Here is a 27,209-nt window from a genome sequence, read left to right on the forward strand (position 1 = left end):
CCTTAGTTGGTTTTGGGGGACGCTGGAGAGAGCAGAGGTGAGCTAGTGCAGTGGGGCGTGCTATATCCAAGTATGTTGTCCCCAGTCTGGTACCGCTTTCAGTCATGTTTTGGAGCCATGCCAGCTGCCTCCATAGACGGAGGGACCCTGTGGGTCGGGGCGCATACCTGGATGAACACACAAATATTGCAGTATGGATTTGTTTATCACAAAAAAACCAAAATCGAGCTCGCAGCCCGAGCTGACGGTAGAGCGCTTGAGAGCGCATGACGATGCGATGGAAGTCGTCGAAGATGGGACCACCCCAGCACCGGGGTCGGGAACCCCATCAGCACCGGGGTCGGTAACCCCATCAGTAGTAGGGTCGGAAGCCCGTTCAGAGGTGGAATCTGAGAGGTCCGCAAGGCAGGTGAGTCTTGCGAAACACCTTGATCGGCTCCACGAAAAAATCGTCGAGATGATGGATTTCGCGATGCCGAGGAACAATGTCCATAAGCCGATAAAGGAAGGACTGACGAAAGCGCTTCTTATCCTCCAGAGCTGCTACACAACGCTGGATGGGTTAGAACAGCTCCCCCGCCAGAACACAGTGGAAAAGGAGGCGCAAACATCGCCCAGGCTCGGGAAACAGAAGACACCCAAGACGGCCCAGAAGACAACGTCGAAGAGCAGCAATATCCCCCCACCATCGGCCAAGAGGAGCAAGAAGGGCGGGAAGAAGGATGCTCCACAGGACGCTGAGCTGGAGAATGGTGGCAACTGGCAACAGGTCCAGCGGAAGAGGCGGGGTAAGAAAGAGACCCCTGCAAAGGCAAAGGCTCCTGACCAGAAGGCCAAGGTTAAGCTGGCTGGACGCCCTCGCCCTCGCCCTGGAGTAGTGGTGGTCAAGGCGAAGGACCCAAAATCCTACGCGGAGATACTGAAGCTCCTAAGATCAGAGACAACGCTAAAGGACTCGGCTGGTAGTGTCAACAGGGTCCGACGCGGTGCTGGTGGGGAACTTCTGCTGCAGCTGGACAAGGCTTGTGCCAACCCTGGCGAGCTGGGGCGGAGGCTGGACAGCGCTATCGGGGAGCTGGGTTCAGCAACTGCCCGGACCCCAGTGGCCACGATAGAAGTCAAAGACCTGGACGAGGTCACAACGAGGGAGGAGATCTGCGGGGCCCTCCGAACTCACCTGGAGGGTGCCTCCGAGCTGGGTCTGGACGCGGTCAAATCTCTACGNACGCTAAAGGACTCGGCTGGTAGCGTCAACAGGGTCCGACGCGGTGCTGGTGGGGAACTTCTGCTGCAGCTCGACAAGGCTTGTGCCAACCCTGGCGAGCTGGGGCGGAAGCTGGACAGCGCTATCGGGGAGCTGGGTTCGGCAACTGCCCGGACCCCAGTGGCCACGATAGAAGTCAAAGACCTGGACGAGGTCACAACGAGGGAGGAGATCTGCGGGGCCCTCCGAACTCACCTGGAGGGTGCCTCCGAGCTGGGTCTGGACGCGGTCAAATCTCTACGAAAAGCTTTCGCGGGGACCCAGACTGCCGTCGTCACCCTGCCGGTCCAGCTGGCTGCTGAAGCCGTGAAGCTGGGGCGCATCCGGATCGGATGGGTCAACTGCCGCATCCGCGAAAAGAGCGAGGTTCGCCGATGCTACAAGTGTTGGGAGCCGGGGCACATGGCAGCTCGATGCCCGGGCCCAGACCGCAGGTCGTGTTGCCACCGGTGTGGTCAGGAGGGGCACAGGGCTAAGATTTGCCAAAACGTGCCCTCCTGTCTTCTCTGCCAGGGCGTCGAGGCAAGGACTCATACCTCGTTGAGTGCGGCCTGTCCGCTAGCCAAGAAGTTCGTGCGAGGTGCAAAATGACGGAGCAAAGGATTCGCGTCCTCCAGCTCAACCTCAACCACTGCGAGTCCGCCCAAGACCTGGTCTTGCAGACTGTGAGGGAGTTGAAGGTTGATGTGGCAATCCTGTCCGACCAGCACAGGCCCCTCACACCACCGAACACCTGGATCTCTGATGCCGACAACCAAGCGGCAATCTGGGTGCGCGGTGGAGTGCCTGTGCAACGGTGCTCCTCTGGGCAGAGTCACTTCTTCACCTGGGCGCAGATTGCTGGAATTTATATCTTCAGCATCTATGCGCCTCCTAGACTCTCCCACGAGGAATTCATTGGCCTGTTGAACAACATTGTTGACGAGGCCAGAGGAAAAACACCAGTCCTCGTGGCTGGCGACTTCAATGCTTGGGCAACGGAGTGGGGCAGTAGGGAGACGAAGCCGAGGGGCAGGGCGCTGCTAAATGCCCTCGCTACCTTGGATGTCCTCCTGCTGAACACCGGTTCCGAGCCGACGTTTGTTGGAGAACAGGGAGAATCTGTAATTGACCTTACCTTCGCCAGTGTTTCGCTCTACAATCGAGTCGGATCCTGGCGGGTAAGTGATGTCTACACAAGCAGCGATCATAAAGCTATTGTGTACGAGATTCTCCTTGAGGAAAATCAAGGTGTTGCCCGTACTCCGGCAGGCAACCGTAGGTGGAGCGCACGAACTCTCGACGGTGATAGCTTTGCTGAGATCGTGTCTGAGATGGAGATCCGGTCGGGTTCTGCAGAGAACATGGTGGACGAACTCATGTCCACAATCGTGCGCGCATGCGATGCCTCCATGTCTGGGGGGCGTGATCGCCGGCGCCGCGAGCCTGTTTACTGGTGGAACGACGACATCGCGGAGTGCAGACGAGACTGCATCCGTGCGCGAAGGTACGCTCAACGGGCACGCGGACGTCCTGACGAAGTCATTCGTCGCGAGGAGTTCGCCGATGCTCGGAGGCGACTACGCAATGCGATAAAGGCGAGCAAGCGCCTCTGCTGGAGGCAGCTCTGTGACGAGGCGGACCGCGATGTATGGGGTAAACCATACAGAACGGTCATGTCCCGCCTCAAGGCACCCAGGACATCGCCCCCTACCGCGCCTGACTTGGTGCGGCGAGCGGTGTCTACGCTGTTCCCGTCGGTTATCCCTCGGCTAATCGGTGACCCACCGGTACTGGAGGAGCACCTGATTCCCGAGGTCGGCGTGGAGGAGCTCCGATGGGCGTATCGGCGTGTGAGGATCGGGGCAGCCCCTGGTCCAGATGGAATCCCTAACACTGCCCTCAAGACGGCGGTCGAGGCTTGTTTCGATAGCTTTCGCCGCGTCTTTACGGCGTGTCTCAGGGAGGGGTGCTTCCCCGCGCGTTGGAAACGGCAAAGGCTTGTCTTGATGCTAAAACCAGGCAAGCCTGCCGCCGAACCATCATCGTACCGCCCGCTATGTATGTTAGACACAGCGGGTAAAATCCTCGAAAGGATCATGGTTGGTCGCCTGGAGGCCCACACTGAAGGGCCTGCTGGCCTAGCAGACTCGCAGTTCGGCTTCCGTAAGAGGCGATCAACTGTTGATGCCATTCAGACCGTTCTCAGCACTGCACGATCAGCCATCAGTGGCAAACGATGGCATCGGGGTACCAAGAAGTACTGTGCCATCATCACCTTAGACGTGAAGAACGCCTTCAACTCAGCGCGGTGGGACAAAATTCTCACCGCCCTGAGCCAAATGGAGGTCCCGGCTTATCTGCAGCGGATGGTTTTCAACTACTTCCGCGGCAGAGTGCTGGAGTTCACCACGGATGATGGGGCAGAGACTTACGAAGTTACGGCTGGCGTGCCACAGGGATCCGTACTTGGCCCCATTCTTTGGAATGTCATGTACGATAGGATCCTAAGGCTCGAGCTACCGAGGTCCGCAAAAATCGTCGGATTTGCAGACGACATTGCAATCACGGTGGTGGCCAAGCACTTAGACCTAGTCGAGTATTACTCAAACGAGACTATACGTCTAGTGCGAGCAGCCCTGACTGAACTGGGGCTACAGACCGCTGACCAGAAAACCGAGGTTCTCCTGGTCACCAGCAGGAAAGTGACGGAGACCATCACTGTCAGAGCCGGCGACCACCTCATCACGTCGGCTCCCTGCATCCGGTACCTAGGCGTGCACATTGACGCCAGGCTGCGATTTGATGAGCATCTTCGCATCGTCAGCGACAAGGCAAACCGGGTTGCAGGCGCCCTGCTGGGTCTTATGCCCAACATTGGAGGCCCAAGGAGCAGTCGACGCAGGCTCTACGCCAGCGTGGTCGACTCGATCCTCCTATACGGTGCCCCGGCATGGAGTGAGGCTGCGAAGAAGCAGAGCTACGCCCGTCAGGCGGTCTCGATTCATCGTCGTGCCTGCCTGCGAGTGATCTGCGGTTTTTGCAGCATCTCACACGAGGCCACATACGTTCTTGCGAGCATACCACCGCTCACATTACTTATCGACGAACGCTCGAGGCTGTACTTACGTCGCCTCGAAAACGTCGAAAGTGAAGAACGGGCCAAGACGATCGAGGAATGGCAGGCCCAATGGACCTGCTCGAGGAAGGGTCGGTGGACACACCGACTCATCCCGAACATCATTCCGTGGATCGAGAGGAGGCACGGAGAGGTGAATTACCACCTCACGCAACTCCTGACCGGTCACGGCTGCTTCAGGTCATACCTGTGTCGGACAAACAACGACACAGGTGACCAGTGCCCGGCATGTCCGGAGGCGGTGGAGGATGTCGAACACGTCATTTTCCGCTGCCCTCGATTCACGGAGGAAAGAGAGGTGCTCCACCACCTCTTTGGGGGTCCCTTGGAGCCTGAGACGCTGGTAGGATTCATGCTGGAGGCGGAATCCAACTGGCTAGCAGTGTCCGCCTTCGCTCAATCGGTCATGACAAGACTGAGGAGCGAAGAGAGGGCAAGAAGAAGATGACCGGATGATGCGGTGAGAAAAAGACGATGAAGAAACGAAGATAACTCCTCAGAAGTGAGCACACAGCTCGAGCCTCCCCCGCGAAGTAATGCTTAAAGGTGGTTCCGCGGGGAAGAAAAGGGGCAGGAGATAAGGATGGGTTTTAGTCGGTATTAGTAGGGAGGCACATTACACGCCCACACAACATTTGTACACAAACAACAGTACACTACTCGAGTCCGACATATCCGTGCGACACACAAGAGTCGCACGTTGAATCCGTAAAAGGATTTCCCTCCTTCCCAAAAAAAAAAAAAAAAAAAAAAAAAAAAAAAAAAAAAAAAAAAAAAAAAANCACACACACACACACACACACACTCACACAGACACAGGTGGTGCAAATTTAAGCATAATAAGCACGTGCGTGTGAGTACGTATAAGCTCACATACTGGCAAGCAAGCAAGCAAGCAAGCAAGCAAGCAAGCGCTCATATGTATGTATCGCAGGTATTTACTGACCTCCAGTAGCAACGCAGGTAATGTTGAGCGAGGCACCTTCGCTGTACGGGCCGAGCACGTAGTACGGTATATGGGACTGGCTTCCTTCCTCCAGAATTCTAAGCTGGTCTGGCGGTACTGTAAAGTATATGAAATTGCTCGAGTTAGAGAAATAAAGTCTACATATACAGAGGCGAGCTCGCCTCGTATTATGCGTATATACTCGCACGTATACACACACACACACAGAGACCAATTCACGCTCTACACGTATGAATGATATTGCACGTGTGTTTCGCTCATTATGCGCCTCGCCAGAGTCTCTAAGTGCAAAGTTAGGAAACCGTTATAATACCCCCCCCCCCCCCCCCNCCCCCCCCCCAGACGTGTACGCGTGAGCGCCAGAGCGTTATATACGCCGGGACTATATATATAGGCCGGTGGCGCGCGGGCGCGCAAATAAATATACCTGTACACGCGCGTTTATACGTGCGAAATATGTATGTAAGTGGACGCATTCGTATGCACGAGGCTATGTTTGCGTTTATACACGCGTTATATGCTTGTATGCTTGTATGCATGCATGTATGTATGTTTCAGCCGACGATTCAAGCATTATAAGCTGGGAGGCGAACAAGTTTGTGTGTGTGACGCAAAGCCCCGTGTATTAAAGTCGAATTCGATTTTCAATCGGCTCGATGCCGCTGCGTAAGATGATTAGCAGGATTTTAAGCAGCAGCTTCGTTTACGAATTTATCAGGCGAGTAAACTTGCGTTTCGCGTACAATATAATATGTCGATGAAATAATCCAATTTATTCCGGCAACCGAGCAAGTCCAGGTATATCCTTCGTGGACTTGTTTGATGCACGACTCGCGATGTTTTGCCCTATCGTCGCGCTAAATACATGTTTGCAGGTGTACAGCAGTGAGAGAAGGAATAAGGGTGCAAAAGGAAAAGGTGTGAGAGAGCGAGAGGGAAGGTGTATGCAGCACGCGACGCGCGCGGCGCAGAGAGAGAGACGGTAACGACAACACGACGACCGAAGTTCAAACTTGTTCAAATCTACTTGAGCACGTACATAACTCATAACTTTAAGTAAGATCTTAAGTAATAAGCAGTAAACTATAGCCAGTTTGAATATTAAACTCTCTCTGTCTCTGTCTCTCTCTCTCTCGTTTTCCTTTTGCACTAAGCGGTATTGTTCGTGAATTTTATGAACCCCCCGAAGCAACATATATATGCAATAAAGATCTTTGGCGCGAAAACTTTTCTGAAAATTATTAATTTTATATCAACCATTTGCCACTAGTACTTTTGAAGAAATATATACACAATTTATGATTATTAATAGTCAAAAATTAGTTACAATTTTAATGAGAAAATAAAAAGAGAGATAATTTCTCCATTAAAAGCTCCGGCCAAGACATATTAAATTCGAGTTTATAAGCGTTAATTGTAAGTTACTTTAGAGATCCCTCGCGCGTTTGTACATAACACTGCTTTCTCGCCAGTTATATTCGCGCGCGCGCACACGCCTGACTCGAATTCGATAATAGCTCGCAAGCTCTTTCGAGCTTGAAATTCATACGATGTGTACATATATATACATCCAGCGGCACACGAGTTAATGTCATCGGACGAGACGAGGAAAGAAAAGAGGTAGAAGAGAAATGAAAAATATATTATGAGGAGAGAAGTAACGTGAAAAATGGTAATTTGCTTTAGTGGATTTGGCCGGGGAGAGGAAAATTTATTTCCCTCTAAACATAGTGTTATTTTCATTGGGAAGATTTAGTGTGAGCGAACGGTTAGATATATAGAGAGAGAAATTCAACGGAGAAAAAGCTTATATTGAAAGTTTCGTTCTGGGTAAAAAGAAATGTTGTCCTTAGAAAGACTCTCGCTGCCGCTAGCAAACTGCGCTCTAGTAGTTGATGTAATCAAAGTAAAATTTTCACTCGATTATTTTTACAACATTGAAAGTGTGCCACGGCTTGTCGTCTAGTTATCGCATCTTGAGTGCGTAGGAGGGCTTTTTTTCTGCATCGCCGTTTTCTGTACGTATATTAATCAACTGCTGTATTATATAATGTATATTCACGTTAAGCAACGCAGAAATATTAAAAAGCGATAAGAAATCGTTCGATGAATAATTAGGCGGGTAGAATAAACGTACACTTATTAAATCACAAAGCTGACAGAGAGAGCTTTACATAAAAGAAAATGAGATTAGCGTCAGCTCTCGCAAAACTTCAAAGCCGAAGTGGTGTAACATTACTACGTGGCGAGGTAAATATAAACCAAACAAGCTGCAAAAACTTACTTATGACGGTGAGATTGACTTTGCTGTTTCTCGTAGGCGACTGCTTAAAGTCGACCCGGCAACGATAAAGCCCTGCGTCGCTCTCTTTTACGGCCTCGAGATTCAGCTTGGCTGGCGACTCGGCGTGCTTGAATAAAGCTCGACTACCCAGTGAGACGTTTTGCCAATGTGTGCCCTGCGCCTTACGCATATCAACCCTGAAACAAAAACAAAAAATTTCATGGTATTGGAAATGCAGATTTTTGCACGCGCCAACGAAGAATAGAAGAAGAAGAATAATTAGAAAATTGGAATTTGCCAACGCGCCGTTCAAAACGTCTATCGTGCGCGTTTAAAATTGAACTAATTCGCAAGCTGTGCTGCTACTGCTGCTGCCGCTGCCGAGGTCATATACACCGCGCCCAAGAGAGCACAGACCTCTATTACTCATTCTTTCAATTCGTTCGAGCTTGTAGCTATTCTCTTTTTCAGGCGCAGCAGCACAGCCTGTGTACGCCGATCTCGGGCAACGTTTTTCTTTGCATTCCATTCATTTTGCATTTTTCGACTTCTCTCTTTCTCTCTCCCTTTTTTAGCTTAAGTCAGGAGTCTAGAGTTAATTTACATTTCGCTAAAAGGAGAAAACGTCCATTTCTCGATCTTATGCATACATACACACGCACAAAGGAGTAATGGCCTGTAGATGATGGTGCTGTAGATAAGGTACAAAAATCCAGATATGAATGTATTGAAAGAGCAAACACGAAAGAAACGATAGATTTCTTAATGATCATTCAATTCAATCTTGCTTTAAAAACAAAAAATCAAAAAAAAAAAGATATTCCCGATATTTGTACTAAACGCAGCAAAATTTATGCTGAACCCGTCGAACATCGAATAATTTAAAAATATCATCTAATGAACTCACGAGTATATCGGCAAATCCGAGGGTTCCTTGTACCAAAGGACGAGGCTGACTTTGTCCCCTTGCACTGGTGGCTCGATGTCGCACGGCATCTGCGCTATGTTGCCCGCCACCGCTTGTGCTTCGCTCATCGTCACTGCAACAGTAACATAAAAATTCATGTTAAACATAGATTCATAAAATGATTGTGGAAATTTCCTCGCAAATTGCAAATAAATCTATATCGACGTTCGATTTCTCGTTCGGGGATTCATTATCGTGTCGGAGCTTGAAAACTTCATCTCTAAATTGCAACAAACACGATCGAAGGTATCGATAGGCAAGCTAGTAACGGCTGCAGCAGTTGCAGCAGCTCAAAGCGGTTCCGCTGAAAATTTCCCTAAACTTTTGCGGAGCCTTATTTTTTCTTTTTCTCTTTGCCCGGGAGCAAGTTTTTTTTTTAAAGCGCGAGCATCACTGCGCATAGGAGTACTTTGCATGCTGCGAAGTTTCAACTGGCGAGTTTTTTTTTCAACTGGTAATTTGCTGTAATTGCTCGAAAATTCAACCATTGTACAATTAGATTAGGAACAACGTAAGAAATTTGAATTTTTCGCTTTTTCTTCTGCACTCCTTAAATTATATAAAAGAGAAGAAAAAGGGAAAAAGTTCTCGAGTACAACAGCCATTTTTACTAATAATTCCTTTCGAGGAATTCGACGTTGTTATAAACGTGCAAACCGTTGAAGCGCAGACAATTTCGTTCTCATTTCTTTGACGAAAAATACAACATTAGAAAGATGTAAATGCAGCCAGAGAGAATGAGTGAGAAAAAGAGAAAGAGAAAGAGAGATACCGCGAGATTGAGCGTGCAGAAGACTGGCAATTTTTATCACGAAAAGCCCGCTGCACTGCGTTTACGCAAAAATTTTCCCTCACTTGGAATATCATGCATAAAAGATCAGTGAGAAATATAACACATGGTTATACTGGTTGTGCAAACTACTCTCTTTTTCCTTTCGTACGTTTATGTACGCGTGTACTCGGGGCCGCAACGCAGGGTACGAGGTGCGAGAGAAAGAGAAGCACGCGAAAGCGAGTCGGGGCACATTATGCCATCGCATCGCATCCGCATTCGCGTGAAAGGACTGCAGCGTCGCGCGGAGAAAATTTTGCGAGCGCGCAAGGCAATGGGATTATAACAGTAGCCACATACACGTATATATATATATACGAGAGTCCGTGTCCTTCGGTGCTCATCAAAAATAGTTCAACACAATGGCGACTGCAGAGCCGCGCGTTCGAAAACACAGCCGCAGAGAGTTGCAGAAGGCTACCATACACGGGAATATTTTGTGCACGACCGGGAAAAAAAATAGATATATATGTATAAAAGTGCTGTTACTGCCTCGTGGGGGCGTAGGTACAGATCCAGAGAGAAAGAGAGAGAGAGAGAGCCGATTAAAAGCGAATCTGTGCTCTCTGTGTGTATGCGTGCGTGTGTGTGTGTGTGTGCGCGCGAGCGCGTGCGAGAGTCGGGTGCGGCTATAACAGTAGTTTCCCCCGGAGCTTTTTGACGTAAGCTTATCTGCATAAACATATATACGCTCGCGCCGAGGCTTTTCGAGCGCAAAGTTTCTTGTACTGCGAAATGGATTACGTGTCAAAAGCAAAAGGTATTTATTCTTTTTTTCGCGTGCCGGAGAATGGTAACGACAATAGCGACAAAAAAAATGTATCCTCGGACATACGCGCGGCCTTGTGTGTGTACGCGTCTGTATTGTGTAATCGAATGAGTGACATTTTTCCCAGAACGCTGTGCTATCTAGTTTCATCGGGATTTCATTGGTGTTTAAGCATCGCGATGATATTACGAGCGTAAGCGTGTCACATTTAAAAATTCTTTGATGTGAAAAAGACTTGCGTAGAGTTTGAATTTTGCAAGTTGACGCGAGAAAAAAAATTATTTCGCCCTTTTTTTCTGTCCGAGCAATTGCCAGTGCAGCGCAACACAGACACGACAATTAAATTCCCTAGTCAACGTAGCGTGCGCCCTACAATAAAAAATAGAAGTTCGTAAATACTTACGTACCTTCGCGGAAAAGCGGGGAATGGGGGGAGCGAACGAGAGTGTCGAGCAAAGCTTTATGTCTCAAGTTCACGCGCGCGACAACGACACTATGTAACATTAATTACATAGCGTACAAGCAGCAATGCGACGTATAGTACCATTGCAAAGTGCGCTGCTGATGAGAGCTTTGGGAGAGAGGAAAGGAAGAGAGTCTCGCAGATAGCGCAGCGAGAGCAGATGGTAACAACGAGCGCAATTTTTTTTTCTACTCCCACATTTATATACATACATACACACACACACACACACACACACACACACACACACACACACACGTACTGGCTGCAGCCGTGTGCGCTAGAGGTGGGTGCGATTTTAAGAAAGTGACTCGAGTGTACGGTGTATATTATAGTTGAGAACTCTTAAAACTCTGCGAGCTCGCCTCGCACCGAGAAAGCACCAAGTCCCGCGAGTTGACGAGCAGCAACACATAGCAGTCGCTTGAGCTAGCTCGGCTTTTAAGAACAGAAACGAGCTCGAAGAAAGAAATGGTAGGTGAAGCTTTTGTTTCTATCGTTTTTTCGCAAGCTTTTCCGATCTCGATCTCTCTGTCTCTCGCTCCCTCTCTCTCTCTCTCTCTACTTCTTTCTCTCGTCACGTCGTCGTTCATTCTCTCTGTAACATCGCTTTAATTAGCTAAATTGATTTCATTCAGTACAGAGAGACTCGAAGAAAGAAAGAGAGAGATAGATAGAGAGAGAGAGAGAGAGAGAGAGAGAGACAAATGGAGAATCGATATAATCGATAGCGATAAACGCGTCTTCTATCTGCCTTCAAGTATTCGACTGAGTGAGAACGAGTAACTTCTCATCAATCGCAAACTTTTATTTCTATTGTACCCCCGCGAAGCGCTTGTTTCATTATTTATTTTTTACTCACCTTCGCCTTTTTTTCCGTGTGCTCTGACGCAACAAGGAAAATTTTTATCTTATTAAATTTTTTTGCTTTTTAGCGAGCTTTGTATCTCAGTTCATTGATACTAGCGTGTATTTTATTTTCGTTCGAGCCTCGTTGCATTATTTAACAAAAAAAAATTAGATCCTATAATTTGCAAATCTTTGTTGAAAAACTTTTTTTTCGACATTTTCGTGTTTATGCGAGTAGAGCAGAGAAAAGATGTGCGAGATAACGCAGCTTTAAATTCCGTCTTTTACTATCGTTGATTTCTCAAGTACCTTCTATTTTCTTGATAAAACATATCGAAAGACCTAATAAAAAGTTTTTTACGTTTATCACGGAGATAAAATTTTCTCACCGTGTGCGCCGGCGGATATACACTCTTTATTTTTTGCGGTCACACTGGCCGGCTAGCCGCCGCACCGGAAAATACAAAATCTTTGCGCAACTTTACTTATTAAAATATGTTGAGACGAGCACGTTCCTTTTTTTCTCATTAAAAATTCCATTAAACTTCTCTCGTATCAGGCGAAAACGTCAAAAAATACGCGCTCGGGTATGAATTTCGGCGACTCGCCAGACCCTCCTGTGGGTGCGCGCCGCGTGCCTTTCTACAACTCGTACTCATCAGGCCACAAAAGAATGACAAACAGTGATATAAAAAAAAAAAAAGTTGAGAGAGAAAATATAAAGGTAGAAAATCTGCGAAAGCTCGAGTCGTACGAGATAAGTAAGCCTAGATAATGGGGCCTAGACGATAGTCCGAGCTCGAGACAAAAGAGACACGCGCGCGGACATGTGCAATGAGAAGTAGCTCGGTAGATCGCGCGTGAGTATAAATTTTGTTTACGAAGCCTCGTTCAAATTAAACAGCAGCAGCCGCAGCAGTAGCAAGTACAGCGACAGCACTAGGAGGTCGCTCGCAACTTGGGCGATCCGTGACAAATGACACGCGGTATTATATGCGCTCGCGCGCAAAACGAATAAAAAAACGTGCGGAGTACTAGGCAATCCCAACGCGAACGAAAAGAAAATAAAGGAAAACTCGAAAAGTATAAAGCGGAAGATGTAGGTGACGTACGTGCTTTCTCCAACTTTGTGCGCATGTGTTATATGTGTGTCTCTGGGTGTGTGTGTATACGTAGTACTTCTTGCCTACTTCCTACGTCGCAAACTTTCCTCTCCTTTTTTTCTCTCTTTCTCTCTCTTTCTATCCTCTTCTTCTTCAACGCGAAGAGGAGACGCGTGAATTTCGAACTAAAGCGCATCTAAAAGTTGGTTGCATTTCGGGTGACGAAGCCCTGATAGCGCGAGATATCATCTGGCCTAATCCACTGCCCGATGTAATAATACCGCGCGTGTACAATAGGCCTGGGCTCTTCCACGCGCCATCTTGAAATCCCATTAAGTTTCGATCGATCTTTCCAGCCATCCGCGCACAGACACACACACACACACATGCATACGCTTACGCAGTGCTAATACATCCCTGTAAGCTCCCATCTATTAACTACTCGACGAACAATAATATTTAATGAACAATAACAGTTCAATCACAAAGTTTGAGTGCCTATACGCATTGCTATATACCGAAGTTCGTATGCATGCATATGTACTCGTGAATGTGGTGGCGGCGGCGGCTGTACACAAGCGTATGTGTGTGTGTTTACTTACACTGTGCAAGTAATATTGGTTGATTGGGGTGCCTAATACATACGCAGATATATATTTTAACATTAACGTTGTTTGAGAGTACACGTGTATACATGATCCCCTTTCTATAAAAGTATTTTTGCCAATCATGCACAAAATTTTAAATTAACAGTGATTCTGCAGAAAAAAGGTTTTATGCAATAGTATGACGAAAAATGTCTTTTTTCGCACATTTTTTAGTGCGCAAAAAGCGTTTTTGGACACTTGTGTGCGGTAAAATGCCTCATTTTGAACACGGGTGTGCGGTAAAACGCCTCATTTAAATGAAAGTATTTTTCGTCTCCTATTGCATAAAATTTTGTATGCAACACGTGCCCAGCTTTTTGCCCACAGTGTGCGGAAAAAACACCCACTCGTGCCGGCATAACCGGCACTCGTGTCTTTTTCCGCACACTCGTGCCCAAAAACGCCTTTTGGGCACTTGTTACATAAATAACTATTATATTAAAATCAGACCGTAGAAAAAACCTTGAAATTGAAAGTAGCCATTAGCAAAAAAATAAGTAGAAAATTGATTATTTCAGTGTAGCAGAGCATCGTAATAATATTATATTGATATCACAAAAAATAGATTAAAAAGTACGCAGTCAAAACGCGTTTGAAGATACAGCTTGTTTACCGAGAGCAAGAGCTCGTGACAATAATTGCATCGAACTTTTTATGAACTCAATTTAATTTTTTAATAATGTCAACATGGCCGAGTACTCATCAATTCATTCCATTAAACGAAAAAAAAGTAGGCAGGCGACACATGTCGGTGCTATAGAGTCGGCGGTCAATTGTGTGCAGCTTCTCTTGTATTTGCAGGAAGTTTTAGCCCGAAACGAGTATCATCATCGGCATCTCCCCAAGGATCAGGTCCTTGCGCATTTCCCCGCACTACAACGATACAAAGAGCAGCAGCAGCAGCAGCAGCAGCAGCAGCAGCACACGGCACCAGACGAGAATCGTGCCCACCAACGATCCACACCATTCCTAGCTCTGTGCAGGCATGTGTGCGCGAGGATGTATCTTTTAAATTAGTTTATATTACGCGCCGTCGAGCGTATAGTCGAGCAGCTGGTTAAATACGTAATCAAGTTTTCGGAGCCGACTGTACGTGTATATACGAAGGCTTGCATTTTCGGGGCTCATTGTGTCGTGCCTACGTTTGTGTGCGGGTGTACGGCTCTTACGATATTGATTCTTTTTTGTGCCCGGCATATACACCATATATATAAAGTCGACAACTCGAGGAAACGTCGAAACGTCGAGAGATAGCAATCGACCCGCGCGTATGGATGTATGAGTCAACGCCCTTTTTCAATCACGATCCGCCAAATGGAATAGTTTACGCCTCGCCGTGTATGACAGCTTGACCTCCGAGCGCGCGTAAATTTCATCTCATCCCCGCCGAGCGAGCGACTATTGGGAGATTTAGCACGTCGACAAAAAAGCTCACTCGTGTAAATACGAATTTTTTTCCTTTTTTTTTTGTTTCTTTGCATTTTTGAATTAAGCAAACGCGCCGCTGCTGCTGTCGGCGTCTCCTGACTCCGCGTTTAATTTGCGGAGTACTGCTACGTACGGATCGGCGGCATCAACTCCCCCGCGCTCGGTGAGGTTGTAACGAGCAAGGGTCGGCATGCGCGTTGCATTACCTAATATGTACACGTGCACTCGTGCGTGAAGACTCGTGATATGTGGCTTTACATTGTATCGCATCGCTGCATGTGTGCATTTCGGTGTGCACTGTAAACGAAAGCTTTTTTGGGCATGTAACTCTTTCAAGAGATTTATATCGCCACATTCTACCCCCAATCTTAGACTATTAATTTACCACTTTATGCGTTACAAAACGATGCCTCGTTAGTTTACTACATCGATATCGTGTAACGAAAAAAAGCAATTGAAATAAAACATCGATGATAAAAGCTCAAAGGAAAAAAGAGAAAAGGAACAATCGTAGATCGACACATGACATGCGTCCTGTACAATATCCAGTTGCTTTTGTTATCCCACGCACGCCTGACGAGTAAGCGAGAGTCACGCGCGCACCTTTACGTTTCTCGCTCTCTGTCTATACGGTACAGTATGTGTGTGCGTCTACGTCCCCTAAAAAAAAAGCACACAAAAAATGAAACAAGCTCGGCCAATCAGTTTCCAATCCAATCAGCGATTTCGACTTATATATGCTACGGTCGCGCAACGTACGGATAGTGCGTATTGCCCACTACTAAAATATTACCTATTGTATGTGTGCTTCTTTGTGTGCGTGTGTGCGTGCATGTACGTGGGCGCATTGCATGTGCATGTGTGCATATGCGTACGCGTTATATCGAGTTAAACCACGCCCGATTTCTGCTCGTGACGTAGCTCATACATAATTTCTATCTACACAAGTTAATATCCGTAATTTGGCCTTGCGTATACGCGTCCGTCCGCCGGTCCGCTCGCCCGCGTGGCCCAGTGTTATATATACAAATTCTAATGACGCATAATGTATATTACCCGGGACATTGTTCGCTTTATGGCATCTGAATATGTATATGCGCGTCGCACGTATAAAAATAAAAACGCGCCGCGCGCTGTAGCAGCTCAGCAGCTCTTATAATATGAAACGAGTGCTAGCTTCTTTTCAAGTGCGACTAGTTACCAAGCGGCGGGGGTTATATGAACTCGAACAGTAGTAGCGCGCGCCGTAAAGAAGGAAAAAAATCAAGAGCCCGTAAAAGGGTAGCGAGTAGAGTAGTAGTAGTAGTAGTAGTAGCTGCAGGAGCTATCTGGCCACGCGCTCGCGCATGCCGCATTACACACATAGACGCATCTCGCGCGCGAAGCGTACACCAGCTAGGATATATTGCAGAATGCATCGCAGGCGCGCGGGGTTTTATATATAGGTTTTCGTTCGCTTTGACGGGCGCTTTTTTGCTACTTTCATATACGAGCTAGTAGTACGTCGTGGTAGCAGCGGCAGCTATACCGCTGCCTCGACTTTTCTCTCTTTTTGACTTTTGCGCGTTTGTTTCGCGACACAAATACTTAGTCTGTCTCTCCATTTCTCGTTCGTCCCTATCTTAAACAAAAAAAAAGTGGAAGAAATGAAAGGGTTGAAGTCAACAAAGAAAAAAAAGCCTCGTTTTTCCTTTCGAGCTTGTGTGTGTCTGTGTGTGTGCGTGGGTCTCCCACTCGCACTGGACGAAGTCTCGACATTCTTGCACGATTGGAATTAGTTTTGGAACGCGGAATGTCTCGTTACGCGAGTGTACGGCTAGGATAATTGGCAATTAAGCGTGAGTGAGAGAAGGCCGCTAGGATTTTCCGATATTGCAAGTTCCGACTGAGATTCTTCCTGTTCCTTTTTTCTTTTTTTTTGTTCTTTTGCTCTATGGTTTTCGCGTCGCCAACGCGAGAGGCTCTTTTCGTCTTATTTTTCCTTTTGCTTTCGTGTCTTCACCGCACCCATCGAAAGTATGAGAGAGGCCCGTTGTTTCTATTTCCTCGGTACGGATACGTTATATATGAGAGTGATTGACACGCACGAATCAAACATCGAAAAAGTTCGCCAAAAATTTTATTGCGAGAGAGGCTGCACCGTGTAGATCCGAGTATGGAGGGAAAAGTTAGAAAAATACGCTGCCAGACCGGCCCATTTGCAAGGGTACATGTTTACGTATTTATATTACGCATATAGCTATAGCTACTGCTGCAAATATTGTAGCTATAATGATTTTGCAGAAATTTTGGTACGAGCATAAGTTCAAACCGCTTGTTACTGCATACAAAATCTGAAGCCAGTCTACCTTTATCCGCAATGTTATACAAATAAGGAAAACATGAAATTTCTCAAGTTTAATTAGTCTTCTTGAATAGGCTCCTTTTTATAATTTTGAGATTTGAATACAAAAAATATTGGTAATTGTAGTCACGTTAAAGATATTCAAAATAATGGATTTGCGAATAGGGTACCATTACTTGGTACTATCGATGAAGCGAACAATAAAAAAATATAATTTATATCTTTTACAATCTCGCACGTAAAACGTCTCATACTTAAATTTATCACAAGACGTCAGAAAAAAATCAGATGTTTGCAAAGATATCAAGTCTGAACGGTCTAAATGTAAGTTTGCAGATTGTCACATTTTTTTGTTACTGACTCTTGAGAGTATTCAGAGAGGGCTGGTGCAGCTACTTATAATATAATACGATCAATATATCAGTATCTTTATTTGATTTTTTATACGCAGGAATTTCGCATTATACGAGTTTAGAAAGGTTTTTAATGAGCACAAATATTGCAAAATTCCTTACATATGTTCTGAAATACGGAGCTGCATATACCTATGTATGAACGGAATTATTGAAGCTGCAGGCAAAGAATGGAAGGCGGCAAGAGAGAGAGAGAGAGAGAGAGAGAGAGCGACAAGCTTAGAACTAGTAGTATACGCCGGCCAACAGCTGCTCGCTAATGTGCATATACATTATATATGTATACGGGCAAAATTGAACAACGATTCCGATTATAGGACTTTGCCAAGTAATTGCTTTAACATGGCGTTCGCGCATTGTGGTCTAATTAAGCGAATTATAGAGTTTAAAGTTAGACGCGCTTCCGACAAGGTTCCAAGAATGGAAGGGGGTGGTTATAAGAGAGCAGTAGCGAGAACAGCTAGGGGTTCGTTCCTGGTCGAGGCTTGAAGGGGTGTTATTTTCACCGTGTATATACTTATTATCGCGCGTCGGCGTTGTTGAGCCCAATCACTTCATTCGCGCGAGTACTGCAATAAAAAACAAGGATGAAAAAAAAGAGAGAAGAAGAGGAAGCGAACTTTTTTAATCAATCGTCAGCTTTGAACGATAATCCCTTCGAATGATGCGAATTAATTCGAGACTCGAAGCAACAGCATCAGCAGCAGCAGCAGCAATGAGAGCAAGAAAAAAAAGAAGAAGAGAAAAAAAAGTAGAAAGAGAGAGAGAGAGAGAGAGAGAAGCATCAATTACCACAGGCCTTTGAGCGTGCAGAGCTATAGAATCGCTAACAAGAGAGCGTACGAATATAACGACGAAGGGGGGAGAAGGCGAGAGACAAGGCTATTGTATATATAAAGATGTACCTCGAGCTACGTGTATATCGTATATCTGTACCGAACCCGAGCGAGAGAGAGAGAGAGAGAGAGAGAGAAGAAGAGCAGTAGCGCGGTACGGGAGGATGAGGGTGTGCTAGCTGCAGTTCGGTAGCTGTAGCTGTAGCTGCATATATATCTAGATGTATGCAGGAGAGAGAGAGAGAGAGAGAGAGAGTACGAGGGATGTGATAGGAAGCTCTAATGAGTACTACCTCTCGAGTGCACACGCGGGCGCTGCTGCTGCTGCTGCTGCTACTGCCTCGCGTTATAATGCCTTGCACGATTCGCGCTGCTATACGCGACTGAGATGGGGTATAATCGCCATACGCGTACGCGCTCGTGCGCGCATCTATATATGCATGTGCGTTGTGTTTACGTGCGTTGTATTGCCCATGCGTGTGTGTATACATGCATGTGCGTGTATGTTTAATAGGAATAATTAATGCAACACTTGGGGTGCTTTGTCAAGTACAAGCGTGCGCGCTGTGCTCCAGCGAAACTATACGAAAGAACAAAGATCGACCGATCGATCGATTAATTTTCGATGAATAACGAAGCTTGTCGAGAACGAAAAATTATTAGGTTTCGGTAAATTAATAAAAATTATCTTTTATTTACGATGTTATAGAGTTTTCTTGTCTGAAATTACGCGTATGTGCGTAGGTGTGAGTACCTAGGCAGGAAAGAGAGATAATCAAGACTTCTAGCGAATGCAAAGAGACTCGCTCGGATTTGTCGTCGACAACGCGACACTCGTAACACGCGCGCGCGTTGACTGACATTTTGGTATTAGCGCGCGTGTGGTGCTCACGCGCCGATGTTAATTGCACTATACCAGCCACGCATGCACTTAAGAAAAGCCCCAAATTGCTAGGCGTAATTCAAGATCGCGCCGAGTACTGCCGCTTTTTACGACCTTGATACGCTGCTTTATTGTATACTTTGAATAACTAAGCAATCATACGAGTAAATAGCAACACGGTGTAGTCCGTAATTGAAAAGTAACAGCTTTTAATAATTTATATAACTTTGCTTCAGTACTAAGACAGTAGTCTTTTGTTAAATGTTGCTAAAAATAGACAAAAATAACCATAATTTTCAAATAAATTTAATAATCAGTAAGATTTTAAATTGACATCACTTTCGTGATATTGGAATAGAAATTTAAAAAATGGGACAACTGTAATTAAGTCTTCAACAATTCAGGAATGTGATAGAATAAAAATGAGTAAACTTGTCAATAACTTGTTTTTTTACCAGGATCGTTTGTAAAATGATCTTAAACTTCTAACAGAAAAAGTGCTCATCATTAATAAGTAAAAAAACTTTAGCACGTCAATACTAATTCAAGATAATATTTTGTATCGCGACGAAAACGCCGCTGCAGATAAAACCGTGTCACTTTTTCAGCGTAATTTATAAAAAAGCTTCTGTGACGCCTCCATTCTTTTTTCTCTCTCTCCATTGCTGCACTTGCTATTCAGATACGCGGCAGGGATGCATTTCGACTCAGTCATGCAAAAATTTCGCGCATCCGCGTCTCCGCGAGACAGAGAGTGAGAGAGCGAGCGAGAGCCTACAAAACCATTGTATTAAACATTTGGTTTCGAAAACAGTCTAACAAACACAATTTCACTCGAGTGCAGTCTGCTCGCGTTGGGTATATATGCGTATATTTATACGCAAGCGCGAATAACGAATGATTTTTTTTTTTTCAAGAAAAAAGTGAGACGCACAGCCGTATAATACAAACTGATGTTGTATATAACTATCAGGATTAAAAAAAAAAGAGAGAGAAAAGCAACAACGAGGAAAAACGGAAACAAAAGAAATCTTATACGTAATCATGAACAAAGGGAAGGAAAAAACGAATCTGCGATATTCGTATTTGCCGGAGCGCGATAACTTTGTGTCATAATAGAGGCAGCATAAAAAAAGTTTGATACACGCGGCCGCAGAATGGGAGAGTTCTCGCTCGGTACATAAAATATACTTACGTATGTATATTATACTTATAACGGGAGGGCTGGTCGTTGTGTCAGAGTGAGAGAGGTCAACAATCGTCGAAATCCAAGCCGTGGATACATATATTTTGCCTCGAATCACGCAATTTGTGTGTGTCTTTCCGCACTAGAGCTGCGTTTTAATTGGGATCTCTCGCTTTGTCTCTCTCTCGCTCACTTCTGCCGCCGGGTCTGCTATTGCGGTGAACGATGATTGCCGCTGTACGCGTTAAGCAAATGCAATCTAGACTATTTTGTATATGTGCGAGACAACGAGGATGATAACTACGGCTTTTCATTTGCGTTTTACCGAGGATAGAAAGTCACCACTTCAAGATGTCATTAATTTAACTTATTTGCATTATTATCACTCACTATGATTGACTTGACTTCATGCAAGCATTTTTTGTTCATCCATTTAGCGATGCTCTCATAATTTATTCTGCACTAATGCATAGATGCGCATCAACAAAAACCAATCGGTGCGTTAATGAAGGCAACTGCGCGGTATTCCCACGTGACTCGTCGTCGCGTTGTCGTCTCGTCGAAATCTCTCTTCTCGTGCAGCACTTACTCCACGCGCGAACGACGTGTATGTGTATCGCGTTTTACACGCGATAGCACCGAGAGAGGTGAAAAAAAAAAGGAATCGGAGCGAGAGACCGACAAGCACGCCAAGCCGAGGGTGGTAATATCTTGTGTTGTTGAAATTGCGCGCACACGATATTTCGATGTCGTTTTCGAAACACGAGGGGTGGCTTTTGCACACGATGGCGACAACGACGACGACAAAGAGAAAATCTCGAGGATGTATGCGTGCACAGCTACAACGTCAAGTGCGGTATTCGAAAGAGAGAGAAAGAGAAGAGAGAGAGAGGGAGTGAAAAAGAAAAGTTGCATCGTCAGCTCGCAAAAGGGGCAGTCACAGTAACTATTGGGAGCTGGCTGCGTGGCACTGCTCAAAAAGTCCCTTCATCGAACTCTCGAGGTCAAGTAAAGACCGTAACAGAAACTAAATTATATTACACATCCGAATGACTCACCTCCGCGCGTAATGCACAAGATATACATAAACACGCGCAACGAGCTCATTTAGCGGAATAAAATTTGAAACTGCCACGTGTATATAAAAAGCGAATTGAAATTTTCGCGCGCGAGAGAGAGACGCAGATACGATAGTACAGCGAAGTTCGCGAAGTTAAACAATTTAACGAAGTGAAAGTAAACAGAGAAGTTTCACTGGAGTAAATACGATGTACATATTCAACGGGCGTGTGCGTGTGTGTGTGTGAGAGTTTTTTTTGGAAAATAAGCACATGTATACGCGCGGAGATTTTTGCTTTTATTCAATTTATTCAGGAACAACGTGTAAAACATACGAGCTAGCTATACGTGTGCACGCTCTAGCACTGCCAGGAGCTTCCTCTTAATTATTTAATTTTCTTTGTGTTTGTTACAGTATTGCGCACAGAACCTCTCATTTTGTAAATCCTGTTAAACTAATTGAGATAATGCCGCGTGGAAAGAGTGCACAGTGAGCAACTTGTACATGTAATGCCGAGCGCACATATGCATACTCCAGCACGTATACCACCACCTCGGAAGGGTCGAAAACGCGAAAATATGCATGTTACGCGCGCGCACGAACGAGCCTCTCTGACACGCTCTCTACCCACCCGTGCCTATACCCTGCTACTGAAATTTTCAATTTCAGTTTTAAGCGCGCGACCAATGTATACGTGTGTACGCGTATAATCGCGTCAAAAACCAGCGCGATGACATTGTTGGGTGCTGAAAGAGAGAAAGATCGAGGGAGAGGGCGGAGGGAGGAGGAGAAAGAGAGCCAAAAATGCCAAAAACTCGAAAATAAATGAAATTACTGCGGTGCCCAGTGCAATATTGCGTAGATTTAGCTTTAAAACTAGAAAGACACTTTTATTATTTTTGCACAACACGTAGGGCTGCTAATTTGAAAAGAGAAATTATAAATTTAATAACATGACAGCTTTATATGCTGCTGCGCGCATACTTAAAAATTATTCAAGAATACCTTATTGTTGTGTAGCTCTAAAATATTGCAATGCTACGACACATCCAAAATGAGTCGGTGGTCAACATATTTATTTACAAACAACAGCTCATAAAATAACATTAACCATTAAAGTATACCAACAATAACGAGGCGAATTCAACACAAAAGTTACATCAAAGCTCACGCAGAAAGGTATTGCATTCATGTTAACTCGTTTCATGCACGAATTACTGTTGCGGGAGTAAAATTTCCGGTATAAAGTTGGACCGAAGAAAATGTTCAATAAATGTATAGGAAGGATTGAATAATGAATATCGATAACTAAAAATAAAAATATGGTTGCATTAAAGATGTGAATTTAATGGACAGAACAGCTGAAGCCGAATTTAAAGTAAGTGATAAATATTATTAATATTATTTTTTAAATAAAACTTGATTCGCAATAAGCTCGTTATTTTATCAAATAAATGATGAATAGATTACGAATCACTCTGTACTAAGCAAGCTGGATAATCGATGCACTGGTTATTGAAATTTGATCAGGAAAAGAGTTTCTTCAAGAAATACTTCCAGTATCGGCAAAAAGTAAAGTCTAGAGTAATAAGCGATCTTCTGAATTAAAAGAGATGAGTTAATTTGCCTGTTCTATTTTACATCGTATTATGATTTTTATAAAATAATTTGAATATAAGGTATGAAATAATTCCATGTTCAAGAGAAAATCAAAATTCATCGAGCTATAATAAATGAATAGTGGCAATAAACTAAGTAATTAGTTGCAATGGTAAAATTTATAAACATCGCACAGTGTAAATAAACTGTTTTTTGAGTACTTTTCATGCTCTTGTATCCAATTAGCAAATAACAAATCATTCAAGTTGACAAAATAGTTCCCACATATCCTCGGCAAATGTAAAAGAGACTTTGGAACAATAATGGAGGGTCGCCTTGAAAATGCAACAGTATTTTTTTTTTCATTCATCAGCAACTCTCCGCAGGCTCGTTTGAAAGTACACATACGCAGGCGCGCACAGGCGGTAATATCGGGTAAAATCGATGTGAAACAAGCCACAGTAGTTTTGCACTTGCTGACGCTAACTCAATCCGCTCTTCCACTCGGCTCCTATATGCCGCGTGCTGAACTTTGATCAGGGTGCGCGTCAATTAAGTGAACCTCTTCCTTTCCCCTTGATACTCGCTCTCTCTCTCCCTCTACATAACGTATAACGTATGGGTGTATGTGAACGAATCCGGTGATTAAGGCTTCGCTTCGCCGATTCCTTACACACACGAGCTCACACATACACTTCTACACGCGCCGCGTCTATGATTGGATTACAATAGTTTATTATCTATGTGTATGCGCGCGTGAATGCACGAGTATGAGTACGGGTATGTGTGTGTGTGTATGGGTGGGTGCGCCCGTTGCACGCTTTCTATCTTGGCGCAGCTCGTGCACACCGACGTCAGAAAGTACAAGATGATGAATAATTATTCAAAACACGCGAATACGCGAGGCATGCGTTTAATCGAGCGTATGCGTGGCAGCGGGAGGAGAGAAAGAGAAACGAAGAGAGAGAGAGAAAGAAACAAAAAAACGTCTGAGGCGGAAGCAATAGCGCAAGTCGGGCCGAGAAGGAAATTTGAATCCGTCGGGGAAAAGTCAATAAAAATAGAGGAATCGACGCGAGAACCCGAAGCCCCGGTGAAACGTTTACCCGTTAAATGCAGACCGATTGATTGGGCGATCGTTGCCTATGCAAATGTTTTTTGGCTTGTACGTACACGTATATGCGGCGTATGTGTGCGGATGATGTACAAAGCGAAGTTTTTCCGGATAAATATGAAATTTTTCCGCCGTTGATTCGAGATAAAAAATATTTTCTCGTCTTTCGTATGTATGCGCTGGCCAAAAATATAAATATGATGTTTGCGTTGCTGTTCGATGAACGTACGCAGGTGCGTTTGCATTTGCGCTTAAAAATAATAATGCACATTTACGAAAATAGCAAAGAATCGTATTGTTGCAACGAAAATCAATGTAAAAAAGGAAAAAGAATTGCAGCTGACATATTTTGTCGGTAAAAAGTAAACGAGTTACAATCAAAAAAATGACCTATCTACATTACGCTCGAAACGTACAAATTGCAGCTCGACGCGCGCGAGTCGAAAAAGTGCACACAGGCGCGCACACCCACGTAAATGAATGGCGGTAGCGACGCAAATGCAACAGCGAGTGTAAGAAAAAAAAATAAATAAAAGAGAGAAAGAAATAATTTGCAACGCTCGACGCTCATATTCATCTTTGCTTCTCGCTCCTACGTACATGCACTCTTTCTTTCACTCGTTCAGTTAGCAGCGGAGCATGCAACGCTACGACGACGGCGAATCGAACAATCGACGTTTCCACTTTACGTGTACGAGAAGAACAGCAGAAAGAGGCAGTGGCAGGCAGGCAAGCAACGGCGGCGGCGGCGGCGACGCCGACAATAGGCTATACGCTCGCTCGCTTACTCGAATGACGTTGAATGAGGGCACCTCGAGAGAGAAAGAACGAAAGAGAAAAAAAAGCTTCGGCATTATCGGAGGACAAAAGGTTCGAATTAACGCGAACACGCTGATGACGCCGCCGAGGCGAGCTTTCGCGCTCGATGTGGGTCCCATGTATGTATATAATGTACGCATAAGTATGGATGACGATTCGGCGAACAGAGCCGCCGCGGCACCAGAGAGCAACGAAGCCGAAGATATAGACCATACGACGAGCGATGCATTGACACGTGGGCAAATACGATTGACCCAAAATGATGATGGTGGCATCTAAGACTCGCGCATACATGCGTATCGAGTATATGTGTGCCTCGTCGGTATTATATGACATGTACACGCAAACGTACATAAGAACGCAAGAGTATACACATGCATATAGGTATAACTGTTGGGCTGCAATTCGATTATGCGCTACACCTACCGCACACACTCCGCTCATCTATGTATGTGTGTGTATATATATTACGTGTGTGTATAATCTATTGAATGGGTAAATATGTGCGCGCCAAGGGATGGAAGCTCTGGAAAGGATTTTCCGTATTCCCTATACATATAGTACATATACGTGTGTACGATACTCGCGCGCTCTAGCATGTGTACCAAGACGAGGTGTGATATTGGAAGATTGAGTGTATGCGTATAATGTATATGTGTGTGTGTATAAACATATACGCATATAGACGCGCTCACGCATTGCTGACAGGATATGTATCCCTGAGACGAGTAAATTGATGTTCTCGTAACGTATTCGCGTTGCTCTGCTCGCGCGCGACGTAATAGATTTACGCCAAACAGGTCTTCATGTGCGTACGTATAAAAGTGTGAATGCATATGTCATGCAATATACGGTATCTATAGGTTCGAGCGCGCGCCTTCCTTTTCATCCGCGCGTACGTTTAAAATATATTTCTGACCATGTACGGCTATATTATGCAGGTGTTTATATTATATAAAGACGAGCTCGCCCAGCGAAATTGATTGACGCGTTTTAGCGACGGCCCCGACACCAGCTGCTGCCGCTACTGTATAACGAAATGAAAAAGGCGTCCAGAGAGTGGTCTTATCAATATGATCCCAAAAACTTATAACCGCATACGCAATGCGGTGGATCAGGGCACCACCCAAAAGTTCATTATTCAATTTCTCTCTCTCACGTCTCGTGCGTGCTGCGTGCACTGTATATGCAGTGCGAGAGAAGCTGAGAGCTGCTACGCGCGTGTGGGGGAAATGCTCAACCACGACGCCCAATTTCATTTGAATGTGTCCCATTTCTCTCCTGCGTGTGTTTGCGCGTGTATGCGAGCCAGACGGAGCAAGAAGAGAATAAAAAAAAAGGAGTCCAGTGAGCAACTGTAGAATAGAAATTAGTCGTCCACGAGATTCTTCCTTGCTGCAGTTTCATTCGAATTGAAAAAAAAAAAAAGAGAGAACAGAAAAGAAAAAAAGGTGAAGTAAAATTACTGGCGAATTTCCGAGTCGTGTGTGTGTGTGCACTCTGCATGCGGGGGATAGTAAAACGAGCAGCAGGAGCAAGGCCAGATTGAAAACGCCAAGATAACGTAAGTGTAGAAATGTTGTGAGTTTACAAACACACTGGCTGTGGTTTCTTCGTAGTCCTTTTGCGCATAGTACGTAGCCCAGTATAGCTATATATAATGTATAGAACGAAAAGCAAGAGCCTTTCAATTCCGCGCCATACCGACGACCTGCAGTAGGCCACTCTCTCTCTCTCTCTCTCTTGCGTTTCGCTCTCTCCCACTGCTGGTGCTGCTGGTGCTGTGTGTGTGTGTCTCTCTCTCTCTTCCTCCCTCTTACTAGGCTGTGACTAATTGAATACTTCAGATCGACGAACTGCTGCCGCTGCTGCTGTCGCGAGTGTGTAAATGCGTATGTGTGTAATACGACACTTTGTCTACACGTACAGCATAGATCCAAAGCAAAAGGGGGTAAAATCGAGTTATACAAGTGACGAGGTACTCTCACACGTATGCCCAAGCTGCGAACACTACGCTGTGTCGCACGAGAAGTTGCACTTCCTCGACTGAACTCATCTACGTACCGATATGTGATATATCAGTCGCACATACATACATCCATATGCCGTGTATAGCCGAAGAAAACCATTAGATCACGATTAGTCATGGAGCATCGAACGCAATTGACAATTTGCCTAAAAGTCGTTGACTGTCTGTTAGTCCTGCCGCGGCGGTCGACGACTCCTATATATTCGTATATATGAGTATAGCCCACATGTGGAGA

The 27,209-nt window shown here is 45.3% G+C and overlaps 1 protein-coding gene across 1 annotated transcript in view; it reads right to left on the reverse strand.

Moving 5' to 3' along the window:
• Positions 1 to 5,320: 5,320 nt before the first annotated feature.
• Positions 5,321 to 27,209, reverse strand: part of LOC111694436 — a 131,129-nt gene continuing 109,240 nt past the window's right edge. The window contains exons 3-5 of the mRNA XM_023462632.1: positions 8,541 to 8,673; positions 7,634 to 7,830; positions 5,321 to 5,445 (exon numbers count right to left, since the gene is read on the reverse strand). Coding sequence (XP_023318400.1) covers positions 5,321 to 5,445; positions 7,634 to 7,830; positions 8,541 to 8,673 — 455 coding nt within the window. The remainder of the gene's footprint in view (positions 5,446 to 7,633; positions 7,831 to 8,540; positions 8,674 to 27,209) is intronic.

This window comes from Trichogramma pretiosum, unplaced genomic scaffold, assembly GCF_000599845.2.
Source record: "Trichogramma pretiosum strain Unisexual culture from Peru unplaced genomic scaffold, Tpre_2.0 scaffold11, whole genome shotgun sequence".
Taxonomy (NCBI): Eukaryota; Metazoa; Arthropoda; class Insecta; order Hymenoptera; family Trichogrammatidae; genus Trichogramma; species Trichogramma pretiosum.